Genomic DNA, 18630 nt, shown 5'->3' with positions numbered 1-18630 from the left:
CATGTTTACGTTAGCATGATGAAATAGAAAAAGTTAACATGCTTCTAAGATAGCCCGAGTACCAAAATATGTTTTTTTAGGTTTAAGCGTACAATATAGCTATTATGCAAGCATAAACCCGATCCCAGCTTTACAAAACTTAAAATAGAGACCTACAAAGCAATCGAGAAGAAATACAAAACTTAGTTAGCATGCTAACATTAGCATGATGAAATAGGAAAAGTTAACATGCTTCTAAGATAGACCAAGTATCAAAATATATGATTTTTTAGGTTTAAACCTACAATATAGCTATTATGCGAGCATAAACCCGATCCCAGCTTTACAATACTTAAGATAAAGAATAAAAACAAAACTTAGTTAGCATGCTAACATTAGCATGATGAAATAGGAAAAGTTAACACGCTTCTAAGATAGCCCGAGTACCAAAATATGTTTTTTTAGGTTTAAACCTACAATATAGCTATTATGCGAGCATAAACCCGATCCCAGCTTTACAAAACTTAAAATACAGACCTACAAGGCAATCGAGAAGAAATACAAAACTTAGTTAGCAGGCTAACATTAGCATGATGAAATAGGAAAAGTTAACATGCTTCTAAGATAGCCCGAGTATCAAAATATATGATTTAAGTTTAAACCTACAAATATAGCTATTATGCGAGCATAAACCTGATCCCAGCTTTACAAAACTTAGGATAGAGATTTACAAAGTAATCGAAAAGAAATACAAAACTTGTTGAATACAAGGAGAAACTAAATATCTATACATATATACATATATTTTAAAAGCAACAGTATCAATAATAATAACAATACCAATATCAGTTGGGTAATGTCTTTAATCCAAAAATGGATTCATAATCAAAATTTTTTTTCTTATGAGATATATTCTCAAAATGGATTATTCAATTTAGAATGGGAATAAATACACAAATGAAATGCAACCCTGACAAGGTCTAGGTGCCACCTTTACTGCAGCCGAGGAAAAAGCAAGCGGAGAGGAGAAAAGATAGTTTTGTGTAGCGGAGGTGTACTTTTTGGATCAGGGGGCTCCCGACAGCAGCGGCGACGACTCAGACACCCGGGGCTTGTCGTCACGTGACCAGTGGTACAGGTGAGTGCTCTGTACGTCCGCCTCGGCCCGCAGAGTAATTTTCTGGTAGGAGGGGGGGGAAAAAGGTGAGGGCGTGAAGAGTTTGAAAGGACGTGGACAAGTACCAAATGGAGCTGAGATAGGCTCCAGCACCCCCCGTGATCCCAAAAGGGACAAGCGGTAGGAAATGGAAGTACCTGGAAGTCTCGTATGTAGGTGAGGAAGAAGCTGATGAAGGAGAAGGCCAGAGACCACTCGCAGACGGTGCTGATGAGGTGAGGCGTGTAGCCCTGCACATGCAAACACATCACACCTGTGTTGCAGTTCATCAGTCCAACTAAATAATACACAACACAATAATAATAATACAATTCCAAAAGCAAACCCAGCCCAGCAACATTCAGAGTAGCAATCAACTGAGGAATTAAGAGGACGACGCAGCGCCGTTGGGAGAGTGGCCGTGCCAGCAACCTGAGGGTTCCTGGTTCGATCCCCACCTTCTACCAACCTCGTCAAGTCTGTTGTGTCCTTGAGCAAGACACTTCACCCTTGCTCCTGATGGGTCGCGGGTAGCGCCTTGCATGGCAGCTCCCGCCTTCAGGGTGTGAATGGGTGAATGTAGAAATAGTGTCGAAGTCCTTATACACGCATTATACATACTGACTGGTATACACACATACAGAATACTGACTGGTACACACACATAATACATACTGACTGGTATACACACATACCAAATACTGACTGGTATACACACATACCCAATACTGACTGGTACACACACATAATACATACTGACTGGTATACACACATACCAAATACTGACTGGTACACACACATACCAAACTGACTGGTACACACACATAATACATACTGACTGGTATACACACATACCAAATACTGACTGGTACACACACATACCAAACTGACAGGTACACACACATAATACATACTGACTGGTATACACACATACCAAATACTGACTGGTATACACACACATACAGGATACAGACTGGTACACACACATAAATACTGACTGGTATACACACAACACATACTGACTGATGTACACACAACAAATACCGACTGGTATACACACAAAAAATTACAGACCGGTGTACACACATAATACACACTGACTGGTATACACACATACCAAATACTGACTGGTACACACACATAATACATACTGACTGGTATACACACATACCAAACACTGACAGGTACACACACATAATACATACTGACTGGTATACACACATACCAAATACTGACTGGTACACACACATAATACATACTGACTGGTATACACACATACCAAATACTGACTGGTATACACACACATACAGGATACAGACCGGTACACACACATAAATACTGACTGGTATACACACAACACATACTGACTGATATACACACAACACATACTGACTGATATACACACAACAAATACCGACTGGTATACACACACACTACACACTGACTGGTACACACACATAATACACACAGACTGGTATACACACATACCAAATACTGACTGGTATACACACAAAAATACTGACAAGTATACACACAAAAATACTGACAAGTATACACACAAAAATACTGACAGGTACACACACATAAATACTGACTGGTATACACACAACACATACTGACTGATATACACACAACAAATACCGACTGGTATACACACATACTACACACTGACTGGTACACACACATAATACACACAGACTGGTATACACACATACCAAATACTGACTGGTATACACACAAAAATACTGACAAGTATACACACAAAAATACTGACAGGTATACACACAAAAATACTGACAGGTATACACACAAAAATACTGACTGGTATACACACATAATACACACGGACTGCTATACACACATACCAAATACTGACTGGTATACACACAAAAATACTGACTGATACACACACATAATACACACGGACTGGTATAAACACATAATACATACAGACTAGTATACACACACAATACACATGGACTGGTATACACACATACCTAATACTGACAGGTATACACACAAAAAATACTGACTGGTATACACACATAATACACATTGACTGGTATAAACACATAATACATACCGACTGGTATACACACATAACACATACAGACTGGTATACACACATAATACACATGGACTGGTATACACACATAATACATACCGACCGGTATACACACAACACATACAGGCTGGTATACACACATAATACACATGGACTGGTATACACACATACCAAATACTGACAGGTATACACACAAAAAATACTGACTGGTATACACACAATACACACGGACTGGTATACACACATACCAAATACTGACTGGCATACACACATAGTACATTGGAGGTATAAAAATGCTATATAAGTATAACACATTTACAAACATGACACAAAACAATCCAAGGGTGGTCAAACAAAAATGATTAATATCAACTACAGTAACAATATTCGTAAGAGTTCCAACATAGCAGTGATTAGAAATCCCTCCTTTACATAATCATCACAGTCGTGTATAGAAAATTACAAACATTTAAAAAGATAAACAATAGTGTGACTTACACTCGCATCACATCTCATCAACAACACATTACCTACAATATTTTACAGAAAGATAAAAATAAGTAATTGTAGGTTCATTTAATAGTCACATTTAAATAATGGATGCCATATTCCTATATATATATATATATATATCACTCTTTATTATATGTACTCATTATTATCTCAACTAAATGCAGTTTTGTCTACTCATATCATTTCCATAGCTTGAGTATACCAGTCAGTATTTATGTGAGTATACCAGTCAGTATTTATGTGTGTATACCAGTCAGTATTTAATGTGTGTGTATACCAGTCAGTATTTAATGTGTGTGTATACCGGTCAGTATTTAATGTGTGTGTATACCAGTCAGTATATGTTGTGTGTATACCAGTCAGTATTTGTTATGTGTGTATACCAGTGAGTATCTAATGTGTGTATACCAATGAGTATCAAATGTGTGTGTACCAGTCAGTATGTGTTATGTGTGTTAAACCAGTCAGTATGTAGTGTGTGTATACCAGTCAGTATTTTTATACGTGTATACCAGTCAGTATGTATTATGCGTGTTTACCTTCAGTATTATGTGTGTATACCAGTTAGTTTTTATTATGTGTGCACACCAGTCAATATGTGTTATGTGTGTATACCTGTGAGTATGTATTGTGTGTATACCAGTCAGTATTTATGTGTGTGAACCAGTGAGTATGTATTATGTGTGTATACCAGTCAGCATGTATTCTGTGAGTATACCAGCCAGTATTTGATGTGTGTATACCAGTCAGTATTTATTATGTGTGTATACCAGTCAGTATTTGTTGTGTGTATACCGGTCAGTATTTATTATAAAGTTAAAGAACCCATGATAGTCACACACACACACTAGGTGTGGCTAAATTATTCTCTGCATTTGACCCATCACTTGATCACCCCCTGGGAGGTGAAGGGAGCAGTGGGCAGCAGCAGTGGCCACGCCCAGGAATAATTTTTTGTTTTTTTCACCCCCAATTCCAACCTTGGATGAGTGTAAAGCAGGGGGTAATGGGCCAGTGTGTGTACCAGTCAGTATTTGTTGTGTGTATACCAGTCAGTATTTGTTGTGTGTATACCAGTCAGTATTTTTATATGTGTATACAAGTCAGTGTGTATTATGTGTGTATACCAGTAAGTGTGTATTATGTGTGCATACCAGTAAGTGTGTATTATGTGTGCATACCAGTAAGTGTGTATACCAGTCAGTATGAGTTGGACTATCATTTCTTTTAATATTACTCTTTTTGTTGTGATGCATTTTGAATGAAATGCATGTTTACTCTTTGATGAGACGTGACTAAAGTGATGCAGATCACAAGAATACAAGTTGTCAATGTCATTGGGATGTTTATATTTAGGAATGTGAATGCTTCTTTTGTTGTTTTCAGGCATAACTCTTTGATTCTCTGACATTCCCACAGTAAATGAACAAATTGGACTAAGTGCTGATGCAACGCACCGTCTCTCCAGGCGTCCAGTGCAGCTTGTGCGTGACGTCCACTCCAGGCAGGCTGCTGTACATGACCACGGACGACACAAACACTGAGAGGACACCTAAGGAAGGCACAACCGCGGTCTTGCAGGGTCATGGTCACGCTTGGCATGGAAGGATACTGCTGAGGACGCTGCCGAGGGTCCAAAGGCCGATGGCGAGACGCAGCAGGAAGACGCCCCTGCTGTGCACGTGAGGCTGCATGTAGTGCGACAGCAGCGTCTGCACCAGGATGTACATGGCTCCCACGCCGAAGGTGAGCACCGCCCCCAGCAGGTGAACCGAGAACAGCGTGGTCTTCTGCGCTCTCACACACACATCATGTGTTCAAAGACTCCACACCCACACCCACAGGAGAACTCACCTGGAAGTTGGCCACCACACACATCCCCAAGGAGCTGCAGAGACCCAGCAGCAAACCCAAGCGGTTGACTTTGAGGATGCGGCGCTCGTTGTTGTCTGTCAGCGCCTCCACTTGTTTGTAGCGCACGTACACGGTGGCCATGCCTGCAGGCAACATACCCTTTGATTCACACAGCAGGTGGAAGGACAGGAAGCTCCATATTTGACATTTGCTGGGATGTGTACAGATGTGACAGACAAGTGTGCTAATAGTAGATAAGAGGAACTTTTTTTGGGGAGTTTTGTTGCTCACAAACCGACAAACAAACCCTGGCGGGAACAGAACTTCTTTGGGCGGCGGTAATAAAGTTGGCGTACCGCAAAGCAAAGTGCACCACCTTCGCCGCGAGTGGAGGAAAGTCTCTTGGTGGGAGCGGCGATACGGCACACTGCGGGAAATATGAGCTACTTGATAAACCATCACCCCGGAAATATATTTAAATCCAGCGTAGCAAAACATGTGGGGTGCACAACCTTTTTCAGCAGGCCAGATACTTTTCAAATGACCAAGTCGAGGTGATCTACTACATACATACATACACACACACACACACATACATACATACACACACACACACACATACATACACACACACACATACACACATACATACATACACACACACACATACATACATACACACACACACACATATATACATGCACACATACACACACATACATACACACACACACATACATACATACACACATACATATATACATACACATACACACATGCACACATACATACATACATGATTATTTACATTGCAGATATCCATCCATTTTCTACCGCTTATTCCCTTTTGGGGTGACGGGGGGCGCTGGCGCCTATCTCAGCTACAATCGGGCGGAAGGCAGGGTACACCCTGGACAAGTCGCCACCTCTTCGCAGGGCCAACACAGATCGACAGATGACATTCACACTTACTTTCACACACTAGGGCCAATTTAGTGTTGCCAATCAACCTATCCCCAGGTGCATGTCTTTGGAAGTGGGAGGAAGCCGGAGTACCCGGAGGGAATCCACGCATTCACGGGGAGAACATGCAAACTCCACACAGAAAGATTCCGAGCCTGGGATTGAACCCAGGACTGCAGACGCACTAACCCCTCTGCCACCGTGAAGCCATTGCAGATAGTCACATCAAAACTACGAATGCACACATATGGAGTTATCTACCGCATTTTCCGCACTATAAGGCGCACCTAAAAACCTAAAATTTTCTCAAAAGCTGAGAGTGCACCTTATAATCCGGTGCGCCTTTTTTATGGACCAATATTGAGCCGCAACAAGTCTCACAACTACGGTAAGCAGCCGCCGATTTCATTTTCCCCCGTAGGAGAAGAAGCGCGTGGTGCATGCTGGGACATATGACTGCGCCAGGTGTGCATCTGCAGGTTATCCATGCAGGTTATCATGTCTGTCATCGCCGGTAAAATGTGGAGACACTCTGGCACATTCAATGGGGGTCTGGCGGCAGACACTTTGGCATCTTGGGGCCAGTGGTGCAACTTGAATCCCTCCCTGTTAGTGTTGTTACACCCTCCGACAACACACCGTCGAGGCATGATGTCTCCAAGGTTCCAAAAAATAGTCGAAAAAACGGAAAATAATACAGCTGAGACCCGGTGTTTGTAATGTGTTGAAAATGAAAACGGCGGGTGTGTTACCTCGGCGACGTCACGTTCTGACGTCATCACCACATGAGCGTTAAACAGAAAGGCGTTTAATTCACCAAAATTCACCCATTTAGAGTTCGGAAATCGGTTAAAAAAATAGATGGTCTTTTTTCTGCGCCATCAAGGTATATATTGACGCTTACATAGGTCTGCTGATAATGTTCCCCTTTAAAGCAACACTTGCCTTGACCTTCAAAGGCAATTCAATTAGTGATTTAAATGAATCACACTTGTGCATATTGGATTGATTACGATAAATCACTGTAAATGACCTGCGTGCATAGTTGAAAATTAACTTTGAAAAACACCCCAATAATTAGACACAAATGCAACCATCTTGTCAGGATGTCATCTCAAAGTGGTGAATACATCTGTATTCCTATTTGATGAACGCATGATTGAAACGCCGGAGTGAGCAGGAAAACTTCACTTTGCTGGAGTTGTTGCACTCACTAGCTAAGTGTTTGAGTATTTCACATTGTTGTCTCCTAGTACACGCTACGTTTAGTGTTTGGCACTTACCTAAAAAGGCAGATACGTCCAGCATGAAGCCAAACACGCACCTCTCTGGCGCCATGGTTCCTGTGTCGCTGCAAACAGAGAAGACAATTCAACATCAGCACTTACCATCTATGGCACTCATCCACTACATTTGAGGATACTAGGGTTGTACAATATACTGCTACTAGCATAGTATCAATCAGTAATCAGTAATATTCGGTACTATACTGCCTTTAAAAAGTACCGGTCCCTCTCGCCTCTATTTTTTTTTAACAGGCATGACAGCGCGTCGTCACGTCATGACATTGCTGGTTTTACGAGCAGAGGAGCATGTTCGGCCGCGCGCGCACACACACACACAGAGAGTACTTGCAAGCAGAGAGTGGCTAGACAGAAAACGGAGAATGGACGCATTTCGGTGTAAAAAGTAAAGATAAAGGTGAAATTATAACACTGAAATATCCTCAGGAAGAGCTGTTTTAAAAAAGAAAGTCAGTTTCTTAAAAGTATCGTTATCACTGGAGGACGAGGACTAGCTAAAACATGGTTCACTACACACCTTAGGAAGTCTAAAAACTGACGATAAAGGTGAAGTTATAACAATAAAACGCACCTTGGAAGTTTGTATTTTAGCTACTTCTAAATCACTAATCTTCGCCTCCATGGCGACTGATAAAGTAAGTTTCTTACAAGTTCCATTATCACTGGAGGACGCGGAAAAGCTAAACATGCTTCACTACACACCGTAGGATACAATAACTCACCGGCGTCACAATGTAAACAGATGCCTGACGTCCACTGTAATGATACCAAGTACAATAGCATTTCTATTATAACTACATTGATATTTTTTTATCATCACAGCATCTTTTTTCCTTTTGAAAAAATTTGTATTATGTTTATAAAGTCAGTAAATATGTCCCTGGAGACATGAGGACTTTGAATATGACCAATGTACGATCCTGTAACTACCTGGTATCGGATCGATAACTAAATGTGTGGTATCATCCAAAACTAATGTCAAGTATCAAAGAAGAGAAGAATAAGTGATTATTACATTTTAACAAAAGTGTAGATTGAACATGTTAAAACAGAAAAGAATCAAGATATTAACAGTAAATAGATTAATAATCCATTTTTACAGTTTGTCCCTCAGAATGTTGAGAAAATAATAGAATGATAAATGACACAATATGGAAACGCCTCGGGATTCCCCCGGGAAGAGCTGGACGAAGTGGCTGGGGGGAGGGAAGTCTGGGCTTCCCTGCTTAGGCTGCTGCCCCCGCGACCCGACCTCGGATAAGCGGAAGAAGATGGATGGATTTTACTGCATATGTCAGCAGACTATTTAGGAGCCTTTGTTTGTTTACTTACTACTAAATGACAAGTTGTGTAGTTTGTTGGGGCGGCATAGCTCGGTTAGTAGAGCGGCCGTGTCAGCAACTTGAGGGTTGCAGGTTCGATTCCCGCTTCCGCCATCCTAGTCACTGCCGTTGTGTCCTTGGGCAAGACACTTTACCCACCTGCTCCCAGTGCCACCCACACTGGTTTGAATGTAACTTAGATATTGGGTTTCACTATGTAAAGCGCTTTGAGTCACTAGAGAAAAGCGCTATATAAATATAATTCACTTCACTTATGTTCACTATTTTATTGAAGGACTAAATTACAATAATAATTGTTCAAATAAAGCCAATAATGACATCTTTTGTGGTCCCTTTTATTTATAAAGGTACCAAAATATTAGTATCTGGACCACACTAGAGGATACTGAGACATATTTGGGGTTTTTAACCAAAAATACAACAATGTCATCATCTCGTGCTCCCAAGTCTGGTTGTCCAATCACAGCTTAGCAACCGTAACTAGGCGCAGTCGAGACGATCAGAGACGGGATTTAGAAGCGTCAAAGGTCCGCAGGATGTGAAGTACTACCTGATGTACGGGACCAGGGGGTCCACATGTCTCAGGAGCACCGCGGTCACGTAGGCGAAGACGAAGGACGCCCAAGTCCAGATGACCAGGAGAGTCGGCAGGAAGCTGAGGCCTTGCTGGAACCACCACATCACCTCCTCCCTCTGTTTCCTGTGCAACACAAACCAGGCTCTTACTGTACATCAAGAAGTGTGTAAATATGTACTGTAGATGGACTATCATTGTTGATGTTTGTGCATTGTGTGGAGGGCTGGGCGATATGGCCTTTTTTTAATATCTCATGTCAGGATACAGCATATATATGTGGATATTTTGCCTTAGCCTTGAATGAACACTTGATGCATATAATCACAGCAGTATGATGATTCTATGTGTCTACATTCAAACATTCTTCTTCATACTGCATTATTATATGCTACTTTTAAACTTTCATGCAGAGAGGGAAATCACAACTAAAAGTGTATTTATGAAACAGTTATTAAGCAGTGGCACAAACATTCATGTCATTTCCAAAACAGAAAGTGCAAGATTGTCAGAGACATTTTAAAACAAACTATGAGTGCACTTTTGTGCATGATGTCACTAAGATGACAAATCAAAACAACACTCAAGTGCACTTTTTGTACAGAACACCATGACAGTAGTTTAAAACAAATAAAGTGCACTATTGTGCATGATGTCACTAAGATGACATATCAAAACAACACTCAAGTGCACTTTTTGTACAGAACACCATGACAGTAGTTTAAAACAAAGTGCACTATTGTGCAAGTCCGAGTCCATGGTTCTCGCCCAGAAAAGGGTGGAATGCCATCTCCGGGTTGGGGAGGAGACCCTGCCCCAATTTTTACCAGTGTGTTACATGGCCTTTCCTTTTAACAACACTCAGTAAAGGTTTGGGAACTGAGGAGACACATTTTTGAAGTGGAACTCTTCCCCATTCTTGCTTGAGGTTCAGCTTAAGTTGTTCAACAGTCTCACTTCTGCTATTTTAGCCTTCGTAATGCACCATACATTTTTAATGTAAGACAGGTCTGGACTACAGGCAGGCACTCTTTTACTATGAAGCCTCGCTGTGGTAGAACGCGGCTTGGCATTGTTTTGCTGAAATAAGCAGGGGCGTCCATGATAGCTTATTATATGTTGCTCCAAAAGCCGTATGTACCTTTCAGCATTAATGGTGCCTTCACAGATGTGTAAGTTACCCATGCCTTGGCCACTAATACCATACCAACTTTATTTATAAAGCCCTTTAAAAACAACCACAGTTGAAGAACAAAGGGCTGTACACCACAAAGACAAAAAAAATAACATTTAAAACAGAAGTAAAAAACACATTGAAATAGCAAATACAAATTACCCTAAGAACAATTTGTTGGATAAAAAGCAGTTAAAAACAGTTAAAAAAGTTTAAAAAACAATAAATACACCCTATTTGTCTCAATGAGGCTCTGCGATGAGGTAGCGACTTGTCCAGGGTGTACCCCGCCTTCCGCCCGATTGTAGCTGAGATAGGCGCCCCCGCGATCCCAAAAGGGAATAAGCGGTAGAAAATGGATGGATATTTGTCTAAATGAACCCTGTTTTCATTGAGACAAATATTATTTATGTACTTAATATCTGTTTGCTTACTATAGTATATTATTCATGTATTATTTCTTCACTGTTCTGTTGCAGAGAACAAGTACATGAGATAAAATTGCTACAATATGAAAAGGGGTTGGATTAAATAAGCTCAGCTTCTTCCTACTCCTTTTCAGACGTGCTGTAATGGAACAACTGGAAATGTGTGATGCACCACATTGTATCGTACGCATGTTCCAAATAAACTGAAACTGAACTGGGCAGCACGGTGGAAGAGGGGTTAGTGTGTCTGCCTCACAATACGAAGGTCCTGAGTAGTCCTGGGTTCAATCCCGGGCTCGGGTCTTTCTGTGTGTAGTCAGTAGAAGCATTTAAATCTCACCTTAAAACTCATTTGTATACTCTAGCCTTTAAATGGACTCCCTTTTTAGACCAGTTGATCTGCCGTTTCTTTTCTTTTTCTCCTATGTCCCACTCTCCCTTGTGGAGGGGGTCCGGTCCGATCCGGTGGCCATGTACTGCTCGCCTGTGTATCGGCTGGGGACATCTCTGCGCTGCTGATCCGCCCCCGCTTGGGATGGTTTCCTGCTGGCTCCGCTGTGAACGGGACTCTCGCTGCTGTGTTGGATCCGCTTTGGACTGGACTTTCGCGACTGTGTTGGATCCACTATGGATTGAACTTTCACAGTATCATGTTGGACCCGCTTGACATCCATTGCTTTCCTCCTCTCCAAGGTTCTCATAGTCATCATTGTCACCGACGTCCCACTGGGTGTGAGTTTTCCTTGCCCTTATGTGGGCCTACCGAGGATGTGGTAGTGGTTTGTGCAGCCCTTTGAGACACTAGTGATTTAGGGCTATATAAGTAAACATTGATTGATTGATTGATTGATAGTTTGCATGTTCTCCCCGTGACTGCGTGGGTTCCCTTGGGGTACTCCGGCTTCCTCCCACCTCCAAAGACATGCACCTGGGGATAGGCCCCTCCCACCTCCAAAGACATGCACCTGGGGATAGGCTCCTCCCACCTCCATAAACATGCAACTGGGGATAGGCCCCTCCCACCTCCAAAAACATGCACCTGGGGATAGGCCCCTCCCACCTCCAAAAACATGCACCTGGGGATAGATTGATTGGCAACACTAAATGGTCCCTAGTGTGTGAATGTTGTCTGTCTATCTGTGTTGGCGACTTGTCCAGGGTGTACACCGCCTTCCGCCCGATTGTAGCTGAGATAGGCACCAGTGCCCCCCGCGACCTCATAAGGAATAAGCGGTGCAAAATGGATGGATGGAAAGTGAACTGAGGTCGACCAAACAGTAAACATTAAATGACATTAAAAGTGAGTTTTTGGCGCAGTCAGCCTGGTGAAACCAAACCTCATTGAAAAATACTCCGGCACTAAATAGAGGCCATCAAGTGGAAATATTACACGCTTCTGAATAGTTTGGGATAACTGGCACAATTCGGCGTTAGTAAAACATTCGCTTAACAACATTATTTGGTAACTTTTGTCTTTAAAACCTTATTTCTTTGGCTCGCAGTTAGCTAGCTGTACTTCCGCATTTGTTCCCTTTGATCTTTCATCAACTTTAATGACACTCACGTTATTGGAGCGGTGCAACGTCAAAGTAAGGACCGTGTGTTGTCTCGCATTTCAGGCTCACGTTCCCCGCCTCCGTAGACGCCGTCAAACATCAATAGAGATGTTTAAAAAAAGTCAAACGCGGTAGTTTACAAAAGTGGGACGCCTCTTTGAAATGACACTGAGGGCACTCTTGCTACGAAGTACGCATGCGCCACTTTATTAGTCCTGCCCTCACGCTTGTCTTGCAGGCACAAACAAACGTCAAATAAACCAGTCTTTTTCCACCGTGGGAGATGATGTCATTTTACCTATTCGGGTTAAAAAATATTTTTTGCAAATGATTCATAATAGTCTGCAAATTATGTGGTGTCGTCGAGTGTCTGTGCTGTCTAGATCTCAGTAGAGTAACCGTGTGAAGTGATTAGTGAATTATACAAACCCCGTTTCCATATGAGTTGGGAAAATGTGTTAGATGTAAATATAAACGGAATACAATGATTTGCAAATCCTTTTCAACCCATATTCAATTGAATGCACTACAAAGACAAGATATTTGATGTTCAAACTCATTATCTTTTTTTTTTTTTTTTTGCAAATAACTAACTTAGAATTTCATGGCTGCAACACATGCCAAAGTAGTTGGGAAAGGGCATGTTCACCACTGTGTTACATCACCTTTTGTTTTAACAACACTCAATAAACCTTTGGGAACTGAGGAAAACTAATTGTTGAAGCTTTGAAAGTGGAATTCTTTTCCTTTGTTTTATGTAGAGCTTTAGTCGTTCAACAGTCCGGGGTCTCCACTGTTGTATTTTACCCTTCATAATGCGCCACAGATTTTCAATGGGAGACATGTCTGGATTGCAGCCGGGCCAGGAAAGTACCCGCACTCTTTTACTACGAAGCCACGCTGGTGTAACACGTGGCTTGGCATTGTTTTGCTGAAATAAGCAGGGGCGTCCATGATACCGTTGCTTGGATGACAACATATGTTGCTCCAAAACCTGTATGGACCATTCAGCATTAATGGTGCCTTCACAGATGTGTAAGTTACCCATGTCTTGGGCACTAATACACCCCCATACCATCACACACGCTGGCTTTTGAACTTTGCGCCTATAACAATCCAGATGGTCATTTTCCTCTTTGTTCCGGAGGACACCACGTCCACAGTTTCCAAATATAACTTGAAATGTGGACTCGTCAGACCACGGAACACTTTTCTACTTTGCATCAGTCCATCTTAGATGAGCTCGGGCCCAGCGAACCCCGCGGCGTTCCTGGGTGTTGTTGATGAATGGCTTTCGGTTTGCATAGTAGAGTTTTAACTTGCACCTACAGATGTAGCGACCAATTGTTGTTACTGACAGTGGTTTAATGAAGTGTTCCTGAGCCCATGTGGTGATATCCTTTACACACTGATGTCGGTTTTTGATGCAGTACCGCCTGAGGGATTTCTCAGGATTCTCTAAACCTTTTGATGATTTTACAGACCGTAGATGGTAAAATCCCTAAATTCCTTGCAATAGCTCGTTGAGAAATGTTGTTCTAAAACTGTTCGACAATTTGCTTACAAAGTGGTGACCCTCGCCCCATCTTTGTTTGTGAATGACTTAGCATTTCATGGAAGCTGCTTTTATAGCCAATCATGACACCCACCTGTTCCCAATTAGCCTGCACACCTGTGGGATGTTCCAAATAAGTGTTTGATGAGAATTCCTCAACTTTATCAGTATTTATTGCCACCTTTCCCAACTTTTTTGTCACGTGTTGCTGACATCAAATTCTAAAGTTAATGATTATTTGCAAAAAAAAAAAATGTATCGGTTTGAACATCAAATATGTTGTCTTTGTAGCATATTCAACTGAATATGGCTTGAAAAGGTTTTGCAAATCATTGTATTCCGTTTGTTTTTACATGTAACACAATTTCCCAACTCATATGGAAACGGGGTTTGTATTTATATAGCGCTTTTTCTCTAGTGACTCAAAGCGCTTTACATAGTGAAACCCAAAATCTAAGTTACATTTTTAAACCAGTGTGGGTGGCACTGGGAGAAGGTGGGTAAAGTGTCTTGCCCAAGGACACAACGGCAGTGACTAGGATGGCAGAAGCGGGGATTGATCCAGGAACCCTAAAGTTGCTGGCACGGCCACTCTACCAACCTAGCTACACCGTCCCAAAAGTATTTTAGTGCAATACTCTTCCATGTCAGTAGGTGGCAGCCGGTAGCTAATTGCTTTGGAGATGTCGGAAACAGCGGGAGGCAGGGTGCAGGTAAAAGGGTGTCTAATGCTTAAACCAAAACTAAACAAAAGGTGAGTGCCCCTAAGAAAAGGCATTGATGCTTTAGGAAGGTTATGTAGAACGAAACTAAAACCCAACTAGTTGCAAAGTGGGGCATCACGGTGGAAGAGGGGTTAGTGCGTCTGCCTCACAATACGAAGGTCCTGCAGTCCTGGGTTCAAATCCAGGCTCGGGATCTTTCTGTGTGGAGTTAGCATGTTCTCCCCGTGAATGCGTGGGTTCCCTCCGGGTACTCCGGCTTCCTCCCACCTCCAAAGACATGCACCTGGGGATAGGCCCCTCCCACCTCCAAAGACATGCACCTGGGGATAGGTTGATTGGCAACACTAAATGGGCCCTAGTGTGTGAATGTTGTCTGTCTATCTGTGTTGGCCCTGCGATGAGGTGGCGACTTGTCCAGGGTGTACCCTGCCTTCCGCCCGATTGTAGCTGAGATAGGCGCCAGCGCCCCCGTGACCCCGAAAGGGAATAAGCGGTAGAAAATGGATGGATGGATGGATGGATAGTTGCAAAGTGAACAAAAACAGAATGCTGGACGACAGCAAAGACTTACTGTGGAGCAAAGACGGCGTCCACAACGTACATCCAAACATGAGATGACGATCAACAATGTCCCCACAAAAAAGGATAAAAACCACAAAAATATTTTTAATTGCTAAAACAAAGTAGATGCGGGAAATATCGCTCAAAGGAAGACATGAAAATACCAAATAAAGAGGAAAAGCCACCAAAATAGGAGCGCAAGACAGGAAGTAAAAGACTACACACAGGAAAACAGCAAAAAAGTCCAAATAAGTCCGGGTGTGATGTGACAGGTGGTGACAGTACACCTACTTTGAGACAAGAGCTATAGTGTTGCTATGGTTTAAAATCCATCCATCCATCTTCTTCCGCTTATCCGAGGTAGGGTCACGGGGGCAGCAGCCTAAGCAGGGAAGCACAGACCAATCATACCCAACAATTGCGAGAACGACTTTTCATTGTCAATATCATATAATTTTTTAATGTTTTCTGCTATTGGCGTGCCTCCACATTTTGTCAATGCAAAAAAAAATGTGACTTGGCTCAAAAAAGGTTGAAAAACAGAAATAAACAACACAGTGGTTAATGAAGCGCGAGTAAAACCGAGCGGTTAACTAGTTGGCGCAGTCCTTCTCACAGAGTGGGGCGCGTGTGACCCTGGCAAACTTGCTTTATCAGTATCACGCTAACCCCACTCGGAGAAGACGTGCACTGTAAAATGTGCTCATTGTAGCCAATAATCCTGACTTTTATTCATAAAACGTACAAATAATTACAGTTGTTGCATTTATTTTTGTTTTTGTATGTTAAATATGGAACTGTGGACCAGCTCTATACTCTCCGCAGGGTTCTAGAGGGTGCATGGGAGTTTGCCCACATGTGCTTTGTGGACTTGGAGAAGGCATTGGACCGTGTCCCTCGGGAAGTCCTGTGGGGAGTGCTCAGAGAGTATGGGGTATCGGACTGTCTTATTGTGGCGGTCCACTCCCTGTATGATCAGTGCCAGAGCTTGGTCCGCATTGCCGGCAGTAAGTCGAACACATTTCCAGTGAGGGTTGGACTCCGCCAAGGCTGTCCTTTGTCACCCATTCTGTTCATAACTTTTATGGACAGAATTTCTAGGCGCAGTCAAGGCGTTGAGGGGTTCTGGTTTGGTGACCGCAGGATTAGGTCTCTGCTTTTTGCAGATGATGTGGTCCTGATGGCTTCATCTGACCGGGATCTTCAGCTCTCACTGGATCGGTTCGCAGCCGAGTGTGAAGCGACCGGAATGAGAATCAGCACCTCCATGGTTCTCGCCCGGAAAAGGGTGGAATGCCATCTCCGGGTTGGGGAGGAGACCCTGCCCCAAGTGGAGGAGTTCAAGTACCTAGGAGTCTTGTTCACGAGTGGGGGAAGAGTGGATGGTGAGATCGACAGGCGGATCGGTGCGGCGTCTTCAGTAATGCGGACGTTGTATCGATCCGTTGTGGTGAAGAAGGAGCTGAGCCGGAAGGCAAAGCTCTCAATTTACCGGTCGATCTACGTTCCCATCCTGACCTATGGTCATGAGCTTTGGGTCATGACCGAAAGGATAAGATCACGGGTACAAGCGGCCCAAATGAGTTTGGGTCTCTCCCTTAGAGATAGGGTGAGAAGCTCTGCCATCCGGGAGGAACTCAAAGTAAAGCCGCTGCTCCTCCACATGGAGAGGAGCCAGATGAGGTGGTTCGGGCATCTGGTCAGGATGCCACCCGAACGCCTCCCTAGGGAGGTGTTTAGGGCACGTCCAACCGGTAGGAGGCCACGGGGAAGACCCAGGACACGTTGGGAAGACTATGTCTCCCGGCTGGCCTGGGAACGCCTCGGGACGAAGTGGCTGGGGAGAGGGAAGTCTGGGCTTCCCTGCTTAGGCTGTTGCCCCCGCGACCCGACCTCGGATAAGCGGAAGATGATGGATGGATGGATGTTAAATTATTTTGTGTATATTAGGTTATTAATTTTGCTGATCAATTCGAATTCATTATTTGAGTTTATTTTTCAGATTCAAATGGTTCAAATAAAGTTGCCTTGCAGAGGTGTACTTACAGCAATTTTACAGATAAATGATACCATTTATAGTTGTGGCAGAGAGCGAAATGTTTTTTTCCTTCCCAGACGGGTGTAACAGAAAATAAAAGTTTATTTTTCAAATTCAAACCGATCAAGTCGGTCAAAAAATGTTTCGTTGAAAAAATGATTTATTTTTTACATTTCAGGTAAATTGATGCCCTTTAAGTTTTTGTTCTGTTACAGACTAAAAAAACAATGAAATTTATGATAAATTCATATATATTTAGCTCTTCTTTTTCGGTCTTCTTTCATGTAAATAAGGATGCAATGTTGTGCAGAGGTGCACTTCCACATTAAATAATCAATCAATGTTTACTTATATAGCCCTAAATCACTAGTGTCTCAAAGGGCTGCACAAACCACTACCACATCCCCGGTAGGCCCACATAAGGGCAAGGAAAACTCACACCCAGTGGGACGTCGGTGACAATGATGACTATGAGAACCTTGGAGAGGAGGAAAGCAATGGATGTCGAGCGGGTCTAACATGATACTGTGAAAGTTCAATCCATAATGGATCCAACACAGTCGCGAGAGTCCAGTCCAAAGCGGATCCACCACAGCAGCGAGAGTCCCGTTCACAGCGGAGCAAGCAGGAAACCATCCCAAGCGGAGGCGGATCAGCAGCGCAGAGATGTCCCCAGCCGACCCCCTATACAAGGGAGAGTGGGACATAGGAGAAAAAGAAAAGAAACGGCAGATCAACTGGTCTAAAAAGGGAGTCTATTTAAAGGCTAGAGTATACAAATGAGTTTTAAGGTGAGACTTAAATGCTTCTACTGAGGTGGCATCTCGAAGTTTTACTGGGAG

The 18630-nt window shown here is 42.8% G+C and overlaps 1 protein-coding gene across 1 annotated transcript; it reads right to left on the bottom strand.

Moving 5' to 3' along the window:
- Positions 1 to 824: 824 nt before the first annotated feature.
- Positions 825 to 13110, bottom strand: LOC133535527 (DNA damage-regulated autophagy modulator protein 2-like). Its single transcript, XM_061875438.1, has 8 exons — positions 12918 to 13110; positions 9728 to 9877; positions 7814 to 7881; positions 5568 to 5710; positions 5326 to 5503; positions 5171 to 5253; positions 1294 to 1386; positions 825 to 1159 (listed from the first exon to the last, which is right to left on the bottom strand). The coding sequence occupies exons 2-8, from the start codon at positions 9856 to 9858 to the stop codon at positions 1046 to 1048; spliced, it is 810 nt and encodes a 269-aa protein (XP_061731422.1). The 5' UTR covers positions 9859 to 9877; positions 12918 to 13110; the 3' UTR covers positions 825 to 1045.
- Between the last annotated feature and the right edge of the window lie 5520 nt (positions 13111 to 18630).

The sequence above is a fragment of the Nerophis ophidion genome, linkage group LG16 (assembly GCF_033978795.1).
Source record: "Nerophis ophidion isolate RoL-2023_Sa linkage group LG16, RoL_Noph_v1.0, whole genome shotgun sequence".
Classification (NCBI taxonomy): Eukaryota; Metazoa; Chordata; class Actinopteri; order Syngnathiformes; family Syngnathidae; genus Nerophis; species Nerophis ophidion.
This window is presented reverse-complemented; position numbering and strand designations above follow the sequence as displayed.

Coding starts and splice junctions, on each gene's coding strand:
- LOC133535527 (XM_061875438.1), bottom strand. CDS start 9,858: ATGTGGTGGTTCCAGCAAGGCCTCAGCTTCCTGCCGACTCTCCTGGTC. Junction 7,882..9,727: donor CCCCTGGTCCCGTACATCAG/GTAGTACTTCAC, acceptor CTCTGTTTGCAG/CGACACAGGAACCATGGCGC. Junction 5,254..5,325: donor CCTCGGCAGCGTCCTCAGCA/GTATCCTTCCAT, acceptor GTGTCCTCTCAG/TGTTTGTGTCGTCCGTGGTC.